This window comes from Haliotis rubra, unplaced genomic scaffold (genome assembly GCF_003918875.1).
Source record: "Haliotis rubra isolate DU_JTF1 unplaced genomic scaffold, ASM391887v1 Scf207, whole genome shotgun sequence".
Lineage (NCBI taxonomy): Eukaryota > Metazoa > Mollusca > Gastropoda > Lepetellida > Haliotidae > Haliotis > Haliotis rubra.
This window is the reverse complement of record NW_025766081.1, coordinates 413,102-429,863: the sequence shown is the minus strand read 5'-3', so window position 1 is coordinate 429,863 and position 16,762 is coordinate 413,102. Positions and strand designations below refer to the sequence as shown.

At 40.2% G+C, this 16,762-nt stretch overlaps 1 protein-coding gene across 1 annotated transcript; it reads left to right on the top strand.

Annotated features, from left to right (window-relative positions):
* Window positions 1-516: 516 nt before the first annotated feature.
* On the top strand, window positions 517-14,515 carry LOC124276204 (glutathione peroxidase-like). Its single transcript, XM_046711862.1, has 4 exons — window positions 517-766; window positions 12,765-12,897; window positions 13,319-13,462; window positions 14,190-14,515. Exons 1-4 carry the CDS (start codon window positions 582-584, stop codon window positions 14,403-14,405), a joined length of 678 nt encoding a protein of 225 aa, XP_046567818.1. The 5' UTR covers window positions 517-581; the 3' UTR covers window positions 14,406-14,515.
* The last annotated feature ends 2,247 nt before the right edge of the window (window positions 14,516-16,762 follow it).

The window sequence follows — 16,762 nt, the reverse complement described above, 5'->3', positions numbered from 1 at the left end:
GTCGCCTCTTACAAGTATGGGTTACTGAAGGCCAATATTCAAACCCGGACCTTCACGGGTTCAAAACATGGTAATTGACGTTTTTAAGATCATTTCAAAATCCCTACCGGTTAATTTCCCTTACAAGCACTATATTGACGCAGCCTTTTTGAAACCTTGAGGTATTTAATCTGTTTATCAGCCCCAGATTTATTTCACCCTCTTTCATATCGGACACTTACACGTCACAATGTAACGTTTAGATAAATAAAATCGGTTTTTATCTTCATTTATCTTTTCAACCTTCCCGAAATCTAATTACCCTCAAAACGTATTCCCATGGCCTTATTGACATGTTGAGATATTCAAGTGGTGGTTTTTGTAAACAGTGTTGACCCTTGCGAACAGTTTACGCTGATATGAATCACAATGGCTGTAGATCGTGACTTTTGGAATGAAAGAACCAATTTATACCCTACCATGTGGATCTCGTCAACTTTATCTGCCTCGACAAGTCGGAAACCAAGAACGCGCAATTCAGCAGTATTAGAGAAACCTTCGGCAGTCACAGACGGTCACTGCGCGAAGCAGTCGCACGTGCGATGTTGCTGCACGTGTTTTGCGCTGCCGTTGTCGTCTGCTGCGGCGGCGCGAGCGAGCGCGAATTTCCGCCACCTGGCGAGAGGAAGGTGTCATGCTATCAGTCAGACGACTCATCCCATTCAGTGTACAATTTTACACTTAATGACCTCAACACGGGGACGCCAACGAGTCTGTCACAGTTCCGGTAAGTTACCTTACGATTTCAAAAATTCCGAACGAACTATTTTCGAAACGTACATTCCAATCTGTAAAGTCCAAGCAAAAATGAAAAACTTTTGCACATTACCCATATGGGCAATCGAACCCGGGCCTTCGGCGTGGCGAGCGCTTTACCCACTAGGCTATCCCACCGCCCCAACAGTTGGGGAAAGATAAGTAAGTGACTTGTTTTACGCCGCTTTTAGCAATGTCACGGCTGGGGACGCCAGAAATGAGCTTCACACGATATAATTTAATCTCACAGCCCCTGAACCGCATTATTTTCCCAACTGCCTAGCCAGCCAGCCCTAAATGAAGTCTAGATTTCCTCAATTTCTGAATCTCTCGTCTCCGTGGGGCTCCTTTTCAATTTAATTGGGTTTATTTGTTGCAATCAAAATCATATATATTCAGAGACTAAGTGTTAGTCTAGTTATAATCATGTGACGATAATGGAAATCGAGGGAGCTAACCATCATTTGGTGTGTCCAAAGCCGAGGGATATATTCATGTATTTTTCAGATGACGAACAGCAAGTGTAATACTATACGCTGTAAGTCATGAAGGGTTTTTCTGGTATGCAAGTATTTAAATGGCGAAATATATCCTCCATATTTTTTTGTTCTGACAGATCGTGAATATCATGAAATTGTTTAGCTCTAATCTAACCAGCGCATAGTCATGCATTCCATGTGAAAATCCCAGTCTTGCGTTTCTAGTCTTACGTTGTCATTGAATGACTCTTAATTTGGACTCCACGACTAGGTAAGGGTAAGGGTTGGCACCCTCATGATAATGATTTAGACATGCAGGGGATTTCTGTAAGACGTGAAGATTTGATGAAGTGCATTTGTCCTGGGCAAATTGAGACGTTCATCCACCAAATAATGACAGGAAACGAAAGTCAAATTTAAATAGCTCCCTTTACCATGTCCTTATAGCAGGAAACACTGGCCCCATGGTCCAGTGGATAGAGCGACTGCGTAAGGTTGCTGGTTCGATCCCCAGTCAAGTCACACCAGCCGACGTTGAAATGTGGGACGTGTTATCCAGCATGTATCAGATACTAGGATATTTACAGAATGAAACACGGACTGGGGGCTCGGTTAGTCTGTCTCACAGTCCCCGAACCACATTTTTCCCCTACTGCCAAGCCCTCCCTGCAATGCTAAAGCAAGCCCTCAAGATTTCCCCAGGTTCTGAATCTCCCATCTCACTGAGGTTCATTTCAATTTAAATAGGTTTAATTGTTTACTATCAAAATTATATACATGTATATTCAGAGACTAAGCGTTAGTCTAGGGGTTCGGATAGACTTGCACAAGTCTCCAATGTAAAAATGAATAGTTTAAATGATAATTTCTAAAAAATAATAAAGAGTAGACTGAGGTCCTGTCCGCTTATCTAGACTTGCCTCTTTAAAGGCTAGATTTACTATTATCCATGGGCTCAACATTCAGTACAGCCTTGGAGCAAGGATACCGTTTCAGGTCCTCCCTAGATTGTCATCTAAACCCAGATTCAACAATATATATCTACAATCTATGTAACTCTGAATACCAACGACTTGTCCAATCATTCTAGACCCTTTCTAATTTCGGAGTGAGCTCACCTTTGTGAACTGCAGTATCCGTGTTAAATTGGTCATGGTATCTCAGTGCGCTTGCGCTTCATAAGTTGGGACTCGTGCAAGCAGCCACACACACGGACATGAATGTCCCTTTGTCAGTGCAATAATCTTAAACGCGACTTTAAACCTAATTTTACTCACCTTAAAAGAGAAAGTTGAAAGTCTGGAAATGGTTACATGTGCGTTGTTGGAGGTAAAGAGCACCTCAAGGTGGTCCTGCCTTTAAAAATCTGATCGCTATGGCAACACCGAGTCCGAGGCTTGGATGCTCCTTGATTGAGGACTATCTACATATAACGCAATAAAAAGCAGCTGATATGTCACTGATAAAAATATCCAAATCCAGTAACTTCAGCACATGGAAATATTGAAAGAGAAAAATCTATTGCTGCTGTAGTAAAATATTTTATAGATATAGACCAGACTGAATGGACGTCTGATGTGGAACTCGACTGCAGACCTACATCCATGAATGTATGTCAGACACAACAGTCCGTGAACAGTTGTGAAGGAATATAAGGCAAAGTTCGATTGACACCAGTGGCAGTTGTTTGAATATAGGTTTTGTAGTGAACTGTTCAATTCACTCTTTTCTTAATGAGCCTGGACATGCAATGGCTTTTAGACTGACGCTTTGTCTCTGAATATATATAATTTTGATTGTAGCAATTAAACCCATTCAAATTGAAAAGGAACCCTGCATTCGTAACTTCTCGCCTCTTTCCGTGACTCATGCCGAAATGACACGAGTAGTTACGAATGGGAACCCCGGTGAGATTGGGGAACCTAGTCCAGCATTTAACCAGACGTTTTAGCACTCACTATACCAAGGTGTCGATGTAGGCCTTGGCTGGAATACGAGTTTATTTATATGAACTAGGGGGAACCTGAAGAAAGCTAGACATGCATCATTAGGGCTTTAGCATTGCAGGGAGGACAAGGTTGTAGGGAAAATAATTTGTTGAGGGACTTTGAGAGAGACCACAGGCAAACTATAGCGCAAACAGGGTTGCGCAACAAAGAGAAAATGACCCGTCTTCGTATATGCGAGCGAAGCGAGCTCGCATATACGAAGACGGGACATTTTCTCTTTGTTGCGCAACCCTGTTTGCGCTACAGTTTGCCTGTGGACAGACTAAATGGCTTTTTTGTGACACTGGACGTGTATATGTATAACCTGATTGTCAAGTACTCTTAATTCGGATCTAAAGCTGAACTTTTCCATCGTATTGTGTTTACAGTTGCCCAAAATCGCTCATGCCTTCAAACATTGCCTCCACAACCTTGATCTTATTGAAACTAGGAATCGTAATTGTAAACGTATCCAACTTAAACGTATCATAAACATATTGTTGACGTAATATCTGCTTAGCTCCAGATCCCACACAACCCGAAGTAAGATAATTATGGTTGTTGTTCAAAGCGGCACACAGCAATATTTGAATTTTATGACTGCGGACATTATGTAATCGGACTCTTCTCGCTGAGGTCAAAGGTAAAATCCAGTAGTGTTGTTGGATCAAAAGCCAGCTTAGTCAGAAAATATGAACTGTAATGCTACATGTGAGTTAACTCAATAAGAGCTAATATGCGATTTTACTCATATTTGAATATTAACTTGTTAAAGGTCACATGCAACCAAAAAATCAAACATAATTAATACACAATTATCACTTATTCATGACATATAAAATACATTGTTGGTTATGAAAAAACATATAAACAAAAATTATAAGCGTACAATCGCAAATCAAATATAAACATGCAATATTGTGTGGAATTCGGTTTCACTTCCCAAATGAAACGAAGCAGCCGGGATAGTGAGATAATCCCATTGTTTTGATTAGAATTAATACTTCAAAGATTTATCTTATAAAAGTAAAAAGATTATAATTAGGTCTGTTGTGGTTGCACTCAAACATAATTTTCTCAAAGTATATATACGCCACTGTTTTGATAAGTGTAGGCGAAATTGTAGGCGATATGAGACAGGCCGCCCAGTCAGAGCGGTTCATTTGCTATTGTGTGTGTATATAGAGATGTTGGGTTTTGTAAATACATGCTCATTTTTTGTGTATAACATTTTGCAATCAACAGACATCATAACATGTCATGTGTTCAAGTATCACACCTACCTGTCTGTGTAATTACATAATGTGACAGAGACCGAACTCGGGCCATAAATCAATGCATTTTGTTTATGGTGTATAGCCTGATTGGTGTTAAGTTCAAATTGCATGTGGTCAGTGATAGCAGCTGTGTATTGAATATTGTCATTAGCAGACAGGCAGGCAGACACACAGGTGTCAATAAAACAAGACATTGAGTTTTGTCTGTGACAACGACATATCTATATCACAGTTAGAAATACTGTCAACGCTAAATAATGACATTGCTTTTAAGTATCGAACTGAGAAAGTGACTCGGTAAGAAGAACGTGTGGTGAAATAGACAAATGAAATTATATAAACAGTTTATTTACTGTCATAACATATAAAAAGCTCGCGCCTGTGAGATATCAACAAAACATTAGAAAAATAGCTCACACCAAAGCCTTCACCGAGTATTCACCGGACAACCCGCTTCCAAGCTGCGCGAACCTATTTCACTGCGCACGTGCTATAAGCGCAGCCCAGCTGTTGAAACCCGTTTTCCCCAGAAAAGTCGGGGGGAAAATTAGTGAAACGTTTGAACTCCGATTTCGCGCGGTTTTTTTTCATCGCGTTATTTTTCAATTTTATAAGTTGAATTTGCATTTTTGACGATTTGTTTCGGTAAGTCCATACCGAAAGGTATCAGAATCTGCAAAGTTGTGTTTTACGTTGCATGTGACCTTTAATCAATTAATCCAATCACATGAAGGGCATATAAGGCACCTTCTTGTATCATGTATTCGAAATGGTGAATGCACAGCAAGACTACAAGTTCATTACTACGTCCGCTGGTGGTATATATGTATGTACAGAAGGTTTCACATTCTGAGTAAACAATCGGAAAACTGGTTCTTATGGAAATGCAAGTGCCAAAATTTTAACGATTAATAAAATCATCACTAAACTTCCTACCACTACAAGCATAATTTTGGCAATAATGGTATCAAGGTTAGTGTTAACTACTGTGCAGAATGTATGTACTTAATGTATTCTACACAGTGGGGGTTACACACACACACGCACGCACGCACGCACGCACGCACGCACACACGCACCATTTTGAAAATGACTAAAGACCACATTGAAGTTAATGTTTTGCAATGGCGGAGCCAAGGTGGGGTTCAGGGTGATTATTATATAAGTATTAAGAACACGTTGAACCCATAAAAGACTGGTGTCCTTAGACCTTGTTTACCCTTGACTTGACATGGACAGCACTGCTCCACATACCTGGATCTATCATTCGGTGCAGCATAAGATAGACTTGCACAAGTCTCCAAGACGATATAATGTTTAGATTACATAAATAATAAAAACACGTTGGACCAATACATGACTGGTGTGCATAGAGCCTGTTTACCTAGACTTGGCTATTAAAGGGGCAGAATTATTATACACCCATAGATGTATAATTCAGGACAGCCTTGGATCAAGGCTAGGTTTCTTGGGGACCTGATAATGTACGTTGCGTCTCCGCTCCGATACTGATATTCCTGGAGTATGTCTACCATGTCACGCACAAGTAATGTCATTTATACTTGGGTAATAGTTTATTACAGTTCGGACGAATCGAATTGTCCAGATTAACTGACTGCCGGACCGCTGGTTATTGAATAGACCTTGGGGGCCGGACGTACAATGAATGTTATTACCGACCTCAGGTTCTAGGGCAGCATGATAGGTCACCAGTGTCTCTGACTGAGCCGACCACAGATTTTAGCAGCAACAATGTTATGACTGGTTTTGGGTAGTAACAATGTCATGACTGGGACTGGTTAGTCACGATGTTAAACTGAGTGAGTGTATGAGTGAGTGAGTGTAGTTTTACGCCGCACTCATCAATTTTCTAGCTACTAGTATATGGAGGCGGTCTGTAAATAATCGAGTCTGGACCAGAAGCTGTGGATTGGGTAGTGACAATAGTATGATTGGGATTGGTGAGTCACGGGGTATGGTTGAGACTGAGTGGTCAAAGTATTTTGATTGGGAATGGGTATTCACAATGTTAAGACTGGAACTGGGTATTCACTATGTTATGACTGGAACTGGGTATTCACACTGTTATGACTGGAACTGGGTGTTCACAATGTTATGACTGGAACTGGGTATTCACACTGTTATGACTGGAACTGGGTATTCACAATGTTATGACTGGAACTGGGTATTCACAATGTTATGACTGGAACTGGGTATTCACTATGTTATACTTGGAACTGGGTATTCACTATGTTATACTTGGAGCTGGGTATTCACTATGTTATGACTGGAACTGGGTATTCACAATGTTATGACTGGAACTGGGTATTCACACTGTTATGACTGGAACTGGGTGTTCACTATGTTATACTTGGAACTGGGTATTCACTATGTTATGACTGGAACTGGGTATTCACTATGTTATGACTGGAACTGGGTATTCACACTGTTATGACTGAAACTGGGTATTCACACTGTTATGACTGGAACTGGGTATTCACTATGTTATACTTGGAACTGGGTATTCACTATGTTATACTTGGAGCTGGGTATTCACTATGTTATGACTGGAACTGGGTATTCACAATGTTATGACTGGAACTGGGTATTCATTATGTTATACTTGGAACTGGGTATTCACTATGTTATACTTGGAGCTGGGTATTCACTATGTTATGACTGGAACTGGGTATTCACAATGTTATGACTGGAACTGGGTATTCACACTGTTATGACTGGAACTGGGTGTTCACTATGTTATACTTGGAACTGGGTATTCACTATGTTATGATTGGAACTGGGTATTCACTATGTTATGACTGGAACTGGGTATTCACAATGTTATGACTGAAACTGGGTATTCACACTGTTATGACTGGAACTGGGTATTCACTATGTTATACTTGGAACTGGGTATTCACTATGTTTTGACTGGAACTGGGTATTCACAATGTTATGACTGGAACTGGGTTTTCACTATGTTATACTTGGAACTGGGTATTCACAATGTTAAGACTGGAACTGGGTATTCACTATGTTATGACTGGAACTGGGTATTCACAATGTTAAGACTGGAGCTGGGTATTCACTATGTTATGACTGGAACTGGGTATTCACACTGTTATGACTGGAACTGGGTATTCACACTGTTATGACTGGAACTGGGTGTTCACAATGTTATGACTGGAACTGGGTATTCACAATGTTATGACTGGAACTGGGTATTCACTATGTTATACTTGGAACTGGGTATTCACTATGTTATACTTGGAGCTGGGTATTCACTATGTTATGACTGGAACTGGGTATTCACAATGTTATGACTGGAACTGGGTATTCACACTGTTATGACTGGAACTGGGTGTTCACTATGTTATACTTGGAACTGGGTATTCACTATGTTATGACTGGAACTGGGTATTCACTATGTTATGACTGGAACTGGGTATTCACACTGTTATGACTGAAACTGGGTATTCACACTGTTATGACTGAACTGGGTATTCACTATGTTATAATTGGAACTGGGTATTCACAATGTTATAATTGGGAGCTGGGTATTCACTATGTTATGACTGGAACTGGATATTCACAATGTTATGACTGAACTGGGTATTCACAATGTTATAATTGGAGCTGGGTATTCACCATGTTATACTTGGAGCTGGGTATTCACTATGTTATGACTGAACTGGGTATTCACAATGTTATGACTGGAACTGGGTATTCACACTGTTATAGACTGAACTGGGTGTTCACAATGTTATACTTGGAACTGGGTATTAACTATGTTATGATTGGAACTGGGTATTCACTCATGTTATGACTGGAACTGGGTATTCACAATGTTATGACTGAAACTGGGTATTCACACTGTTATGACTGAACTGGGTATTCACTATGTTATACTTGAACTGGGTATTCACCATGTTTTGACTGAACCAAGGGTATTCACAATGTTATGACTGGAACTGGGTATTCACTATGTTATACTTGGAACTGGGTATTCACAATGTTAAGACTGAACTGGGTATTCACTATGTTATGACTGGAACTGGGTATTCACAATGTTAAGACTGAGCTGGGTATTCACTATGTTATGACTGAACTGGGTATTCACACTGGTATGACTGGAACTGGGTATTCACACTGTTATGACTGGAACTGGCATTCACTATGTTATGACTGAACTGGGTATTCACTATGTTATGACTGGAACTGGGTATTCACTCATGTTATGACTGGAACTGGGTATTCACACTGTTATGACTGAACTGGGTATTCACTATGTTATGACTGGAACTGGGTATTCACAATGTTATGACTGGAACTGGGTATTCACTATGTTATGATTGAACTGGGTGTTCACTGTGTTATGACTGGAACTGGGTATTCACAATGTTAAGACTGAACTGGGTATTCACACTGTTATGACTGAACTGGGTATTCACAATGTTATGACTGGAACTGGGTATTCACTATGTTAAGACTGAACCGGAGTGTTCACAATGTTATGACTGGAACTGGGTGTTCACAATGTTATGACTGGAACTGGCATTCACTATGTTATGACTAGAACTGGTGTTCACTATGTTATGACTGAACTGGATGTTCACTATGTTATGACTGAACTGGGTGTTCACAATGTTATGACTGAGCTGGCATTCACAATGTTATGACTGAACTGGGTATTCACAATGTTATGACTGGAACTGGGTATTCACCATGTTATAATTGAGCTGGGTATTCACTATGTTATAATGGAACTGAGTATTCACACTGTTATAATTGGAGCTGGGTATTCACTATGTTATGACTGGAACTGGGTATTCACAATGTTATGACTGGAACTGGGTATTCACAATGTTATGACTGGAACTGGGTATTCACTATGTAATTGAAACTGGGTAGTCACAATATTATGATTGGAACTGGGTATTCACAATGTTATAATTGGAACTGTGTATTCACAATGTTATAATTGGAACTGGGTATTCACAATGTTATAATTGGAACTGGTTATTCACAATGTTATAATTGGAACTGGGTATTCACAATTTTATAATTGGAGCTGGGTATTCACAATGTTTTAATTTGAAATGGGTATTCACAATGTTATAATTGGATATGGGTATACACAATGTTAAGATTGGAACTGGGTATTCACAATGTTATAATTGGAGCTGGGTATTCACTATGTTTTAATTTGAAATGGGTATTCACTATGTTATAATTGGATCTGGGTATTCACAATGATATAATTGGAACTGGGTATTCACAATGTTATAATTGGAACTGGGTATTCACAATGTTATAATTGGAGCTGGGTATTCACAATGTTATGATTGGAAATGGGTATTCACAATGTTATGATTCGAACTGGGTATTCACAATGTTATGATTGGAAATGGGTATTCACAATGTTATAATTGGAAATGGGTATTCACAATGTTATGATTGGAAATGGGTATTCACAATGTTATAATTGGAACTGGGTATTCACTATGTTATGACTGGAACTGGGTATTCACAATGTTATGACTGGAACTGGGTATTCACTATGTTAAACTTGGAACTGGGTATTCACTATGTTATGACTGGAACTGGGTATTCACAATGTTATGACTGGAACTGGGTATTCACTATGTTATGACTGGAACTGGGTATTCACAATGTTATGACTGGAACTGGGTATTCACTATGTTAAACTTGGAACTGGGTATTCACTATGTTATGACTGGAACTGGGTATTCACAATGTTATGACTGGAACTGGGTATTCACTATGTTGTACTTGGAACTGGGTATTCACAATGTTAAGACTGGAACTGGGTATTCACTATGTTATGACTGGAACTGGGTATTCACAATGTTAAGACTGGAGCTGGGTATTCACTATGTTATTACTGGAACTGGGTATTCACACTGGTATGACTGGAACTGGGTATTCACTATGTTATGACTGGAGCTGGGTATTCACTATGTTATGACTGGAACTGGGTATTCACTATGTTTTGACTGGAACTGGGTATTCACTATGTTATGACTGGAACTGGGTATTCACAATGTTATGACTGGAACTGGGTATTCACTATGTTATACTTGGAACTGGGTATTCACAATGTTAAGACTGGAACTGGGTATTCACTATGTTATGACTGGAACTGGGTATTCACAATGTTAAGACTGGAGCTGGGTATTCACTATGTTATTACTGGAACTGGGTATTCACACTGGTATGACTGGAACTGGGTATTCACTATGTTATGACTGGAACTGGGTATTCACTATGTTATGACTGGAACTGGGTATTCACTATGTTTTGACTGGAACTGGGTATTCACTATGTTATGACTGGAATTGGGTATTCACACTGTTATGACTGGAACTGGGTATTCACTATGTTATGACTGGAACTGGGTATTCACAATGTTATGACTGGAACTGGGTATTCGCTATGTTATGATTGGAACTTGGTGTTCACTGTGTTATGACTGGAACTGGGTATTCACAATGTTAAGACTGGAACTGGGTATTCACACTGTTATGACTGGAACTGGGTATTCACAATGTTATGACTGGAACTGGGTATTCACTATGTTAAGACTGGAACTGGGTGTTCACAATGTTATGACTGGAACTGGGTGTTCACAATGTTATGACTGGAACTGGGTATTCACTATGTTATGACTAGAACTGGTGTTCACTATGTTATGACTGGAACTGGGTGTTCACTATGTTATGACTGGAACTGGGTGTTCACAATGTTATGACTGGAACTGGGTATTCACAATGTTATGACTGGAACTGGGTATTCACAATGTTATGACTGGAACTCGGTATTCACTATGTTATAATTGGAGCTGGGTATTCACTATGTTATAATGGGAACTGGGTATTCACACTGTTATAATTGGAGCTGGGTATTCACTATGTTATGACTGGAACTGGGTATTCACAATGTTATGACTGGAACTGGGTATTCACTATGTTATTGAAACTGGGTAGTCACAATATTATGATTGGAACTGGGTATTCACAATGTTATAATTGGAACAGGGTATTCACACTGTTATTGAAACTGGGTAGTCACAATATTATGATTGGAACTGTGTATTCACAATGTTATAATTGGAACTGGGTATTCACAATGTTATAATTGGAACTGGTTATTCACAATGTTATAATTGGAACTGGGTATTCACAATTTTATAATTGGAGCTGGGTATTCACAATGTTTTAATTTGAAATGGGTATTCACAATGTTATAATTGGAAATGGGTATACACAATGTTAAGATTGGAACTGGGTATTCACAATGTTATAATTGGAGCTGGGTATTCACTATGTTTTAATTTGAAATGGGTATTCACTATGTTATAATTGGAACTGGGTATTCACAATGTTATAATTGGAACTGGGTATTCACAATGTTATAATTGGAACTGGGTATTCACAATGTTATGATTGGAAATGGGTATTCACAATGTTATAATTGGAAATGGGTATTCACAATGTTATGATTGGAAATGGGTATTCACAATGTTATAATTGGAACTGGATATTCACAATGTTATAATTGGAAATGGGTATTCAAAATGTTATGATTGGAAATGGGTATTCACAATGTTATAATTGGAACTGGATATTCACAATGTTATAATTGGAACTGGGTATTGTCACAGGGTAGTGAGTGATACGGCAAGGGCAAGTCACATGATATTATGACTGAGTCGCCGCTTTTAGTAATTTCCAGCAATATCACGGCGGGGACACCAGAATGTTAAATGTTGGTTGGTGCTAACCGGGTCTTCGAAACGAGCCAACGAACCACAGATCGCCCTGTGTTTACCATCACTCAGATCGTTGTGTTTACCATCATCAGTTGATTTACCGAATTCAAAATTATCATCAGACGCCTTATATATGGAAGTATTTCGCGTTGCTGGATGTATTGTAACATAACTACACCTTCTAGTTCTGTTACCCCCATGCTGCTGGGCACCAGTTTGGGAGGTGGGATTCGAACCCATAGGTTTCTGTCGCAGATGGAACCAAACTCTGCACTTTTGAGCCTCTAAGACAGGATCTGCGGCAAAAGGAAAAGGTGTAGACACATTAAAAGGTTATGCTCATGGAACGTCTCCATTTATTCCCGACAGATAGCTAACGAATGCTACATACTGGCAATATCATGTGCTCATCAATACTTTTCTCTTGTGTCAGGGGCCAGGTGCTGCTGATCGTCAATGTGGCGGGATTCTGAGGGTCAACACCCCAATATCTGGGACTGAATGCATTACAGAAGGAGTTCAAGGGATTCAGGATTCTGGGCTTCCCTTGTAATCAATTTGGGAAGGTAGCTGACCTTTATAGATAACGAACTTGCAGAACCAAGATAGGATTACGACAAGGCTATGTTCCTTGATCTCATCCATCAACGTAAAATTGGGCAAATGACAACAGCCGAAAATTTTCCTTATTTCCACTGTAGGATACATATATAACAAATGCCGATGTGGAGAACAAACGGATATAACGAACTATTCAAAGCCTTTTGACTGCAGCTCTATACACTACATCGGAATATCACGTGTGTGATGACGTCTGTGCATAACGAACCGATATATAATTCATCACGGACTCAATTGTCACTAATTAATAACGTGTATATGAATTGTGTGCAGGATTTTTCTACGTGTGATTTAAATGTGTGCAATACCAAAACTATGAATTCATTGCACGTAAAGAATTAAATTTTGGCTAATCTTTTTTTTCAGCAAGAGCCTGGAGCTAACGCCACCGAGATTCTCAACACGCTGAAGTATGTTCGTCCTGGTGATGGATTTGAGCCGAACTTCAGCATGTTCGAGAAAATCGAAGTAAACGGAGAGAATCAGCACCCGCTGTATACATATCTCAAGGTAGGCTAGGTCTTTGACTCTCGTTGTAAATATCTCTCAAGGTAGTCTCAATATCTAAAGAATATATATGTGTGTGTGTGTGTGTTGGATATATATATGTAGTTGTATATATATATATATATAAAGGTAAGCTTATCTCTAATGCTCTTTGTGTTACATATATATATCAAGGTAAGCTTATCTCTAACGCTCTTTGTTTACCTATCTATGGAGAGGCCCGAACACAGTAGTTTACAGTATGTTGCAGATTTAGATGTTTAATTTCACCGATAGTAGATGAAATGTGTACATGTATTAACCTCAATAGAAATGAACGGATGAGTTCCTTTAGATTCTTTTAGAAAGGTTTGACACAAAAAGACATATTTAGTCTCTCACAATCCACAGGTGGATGTGTGTTGGGTGTCAGCACAGCGCAGTAGTAACGGGGGATTTATCGGGATTGGGTCATACGATTTTACTACCGCTTCAAACGTTCTATCCGGAAATTTCAATCAACACCGTTGTGTCGAAGTTATTGCTCCCTCGAAGATTCTTTCTTCAGCCATCATCTTTATGTGGCTGTCGAGCCTCAGAAACCTAGAAGCGTGAAGGTCCCTTTGACTATTTCCCCAATCAACTCTTGCCTTTCCGAGAGTGCCCGAATGGGAATTTGGGGGTTATAGATGAGGCTGTACTGCTAGCAATAATTATGCTATCCCGATCTAATACCTTCTTTCTTCTGTAGTCGTTCTGCGCTGCCACAACCGACATCTTCTACACAGACGGCCCTGGCATCTACTACCTGCCCTACCGAAACGGGGACGTCCGCTGGAATTTTGAGAAGTTTCTCATCAATAAGAGAGGAAGGCCGGTGTCTAGGCATCATTACAAGAGGTTGCCGGGAGAGATGACAACCGACATCAAGACGCTACTAGAGGAGACCGTGGACAGTGACCAGTAGCAACACAGAAGCCAAAGGATGTACAAACTGACATAGAAATGGGCAATTCTTCTACATGCGATATGAACCCATTATTTTTCATTTCATCTTGTTAATGGTGCTGTGGATTCCTCCTCTCCCCCCCCTCTCTGTGTGCACCTATTAAGAGTATTTCTTCATTTTCTAGTTTTGGAGCCTATAACACTGTTGTCTTCTATACACTGGCAACTTCATAGTCAGTTCAACGAGAACAGTGATTGTACATATTAACATCCACTCTGTACGCATGTTTGCTTTGGCTTTGGCAGTCTTTCTTTTGACCAGGGGGCGGTGGGGTACCTTAGTGGTTAAAGCGTTCGCTCGTCACGCTGAAGACCAGGTTTGATTCCCCACATGGTTTCAATATGTGAAGCCGATTTATGGTGGCCCCCGCCGTGGTATTGCTGGAATATTGCTGAAAGCGGCGTAAAACTAAACTCACCCACTCACTCTTATAACAGGACAACTTTCCTCAAAGACGTAGGGGCATGCTTTCAAACTGTATGGCCTTCACCTTGAACATCAATACTCATAGCGCTAAACACCCATATGTTTAGCTATATAGTTTGAACTACACCTGGATGAATAGTAGTTCACTGATAAGACGTATTTCAAAGATAGAATTGCGATATTAGCCCTGAACAACCGTAGAAGGCACACTTAAAATGTATAAGTGGCAAACGTTTAAAGCGCGTATATTCCAGCAATAATCATTGCATAATGAAAGGCCTGATGACGGGAAGATTTGCAACCGGAAATGGATAATCTCCCCTGACCTCCGTTGGGCTTGGGCGCTTTTCTGCATTCGAGCGTCCATGAGCAGTGGAGTTTTTCAGTGTGGAAATTGTTGTGGGAATATACATGTTTTTCTGAATAAATGATCATTTGAAGTGGCCTGTTTTTTTCACCTTTCTATTTGGAATGTTTCGTGACATATCGTACGTGGTTTTTGCTCCAGTTCTTTGGTGAGTGAGTGAGTTTAGTTTTACGCCGCACTCAGCAATTATTCAGCTATATGGCGGCGGTCTGTAAATAATCGAGTCTAGACCAGGCAATCCAGTGATCAACAACATGAGCATCGATCTGCGCATTTGGGAACCGATGACATGTGTCAACCAAGTCAGCGAGCCTGACCACCCCATCCCGTTAGTTGCCTCTTACGACAAGCATGGGTTACTGAAGATCAATATTCTAACCCGGACCCTCACGGGTTGGTGAGCTTTCAAAAGGCTTATAATAGGGGTAGACCGTGTGGAGGACAGGAGTGAGTGTTATTCTCGTAGTCATGTCGTCACATGTATGTTCTTTACAGGTGAACTTTCTATACAATGGTATATATTCTATCCACGGTACTATGTCATATTCCCGGTCCTTTTTCTATGGAATTCACGTTTGTCTGTTTCAATCGCGGTTTCATGTCTATTCGTGACTGTATGTCTATTCTCTCGTCTAGGTGTCAAGAGTGTTCGCGGATTTATCCCTATTCACAGTCTAATTCAACTGTCACGTTTGTGTGTTCTATTCGATTTTATTATCTAACCAAGATTGGTCTTCAGAAACCCATGTTTGCGACTCACCAAGAGGCGACTAACGGGATTGGGTGGTCAGACTCGCTGAATTTGTTGATCGATGCTCATGCCGTTGACCACTGTCCAGATTGTCTGAGCCAGACTCGATTATTTGACTGACCACCGCCATACAGCTAGAATATTGCTGGATGCAGCGTTAAACCACAAACAAACAAATATTCAAGGCAGCATCGTTTCTAGTTTGGAGAGGAAGAACCAACTAAGAAGACTGCAAACCGTCAAATAGCGACTCTTTAATCACACTTCTAAACACGTTACAACGAGAATGCCCCTGCACACACTTCACCTGGCACTATACTATGGAATCCGAGAAGGGACATTGTCGCTATGTCGCCCTCTCAAAAACAAGTAAAGTGAGGCAAAATATACCAAAACGCAACACGCGACATTTCGCCGATTTGTCGCATTGACGCGATGTCGCGGGTCGCGTTTTGAATAAAAAATTTCTATTCCTCCAAAAGGCGACACGCGACATAGCGACAATTTTCAAGGTCAAAATATGTCGCGATGGAGCGTGTCGCGTTTTGGTTAATTTTGCTTGTATTTGAGAGGGCGACAATGCGACAACGCGACAATGTCCCTTCCAGGGTTCCATACTATACCGTGTTAGGAACACGGTGCGGCGTTAAACATTAAGCACACAGACTGTCAGGAACACAGATCAAAATACATTTCCATACCCCAAGCTCGTCATAATGGAGGACTTTACTTGTCTGTATGTGTCCTTGCTCCAGCTTTAATCACTGGTTT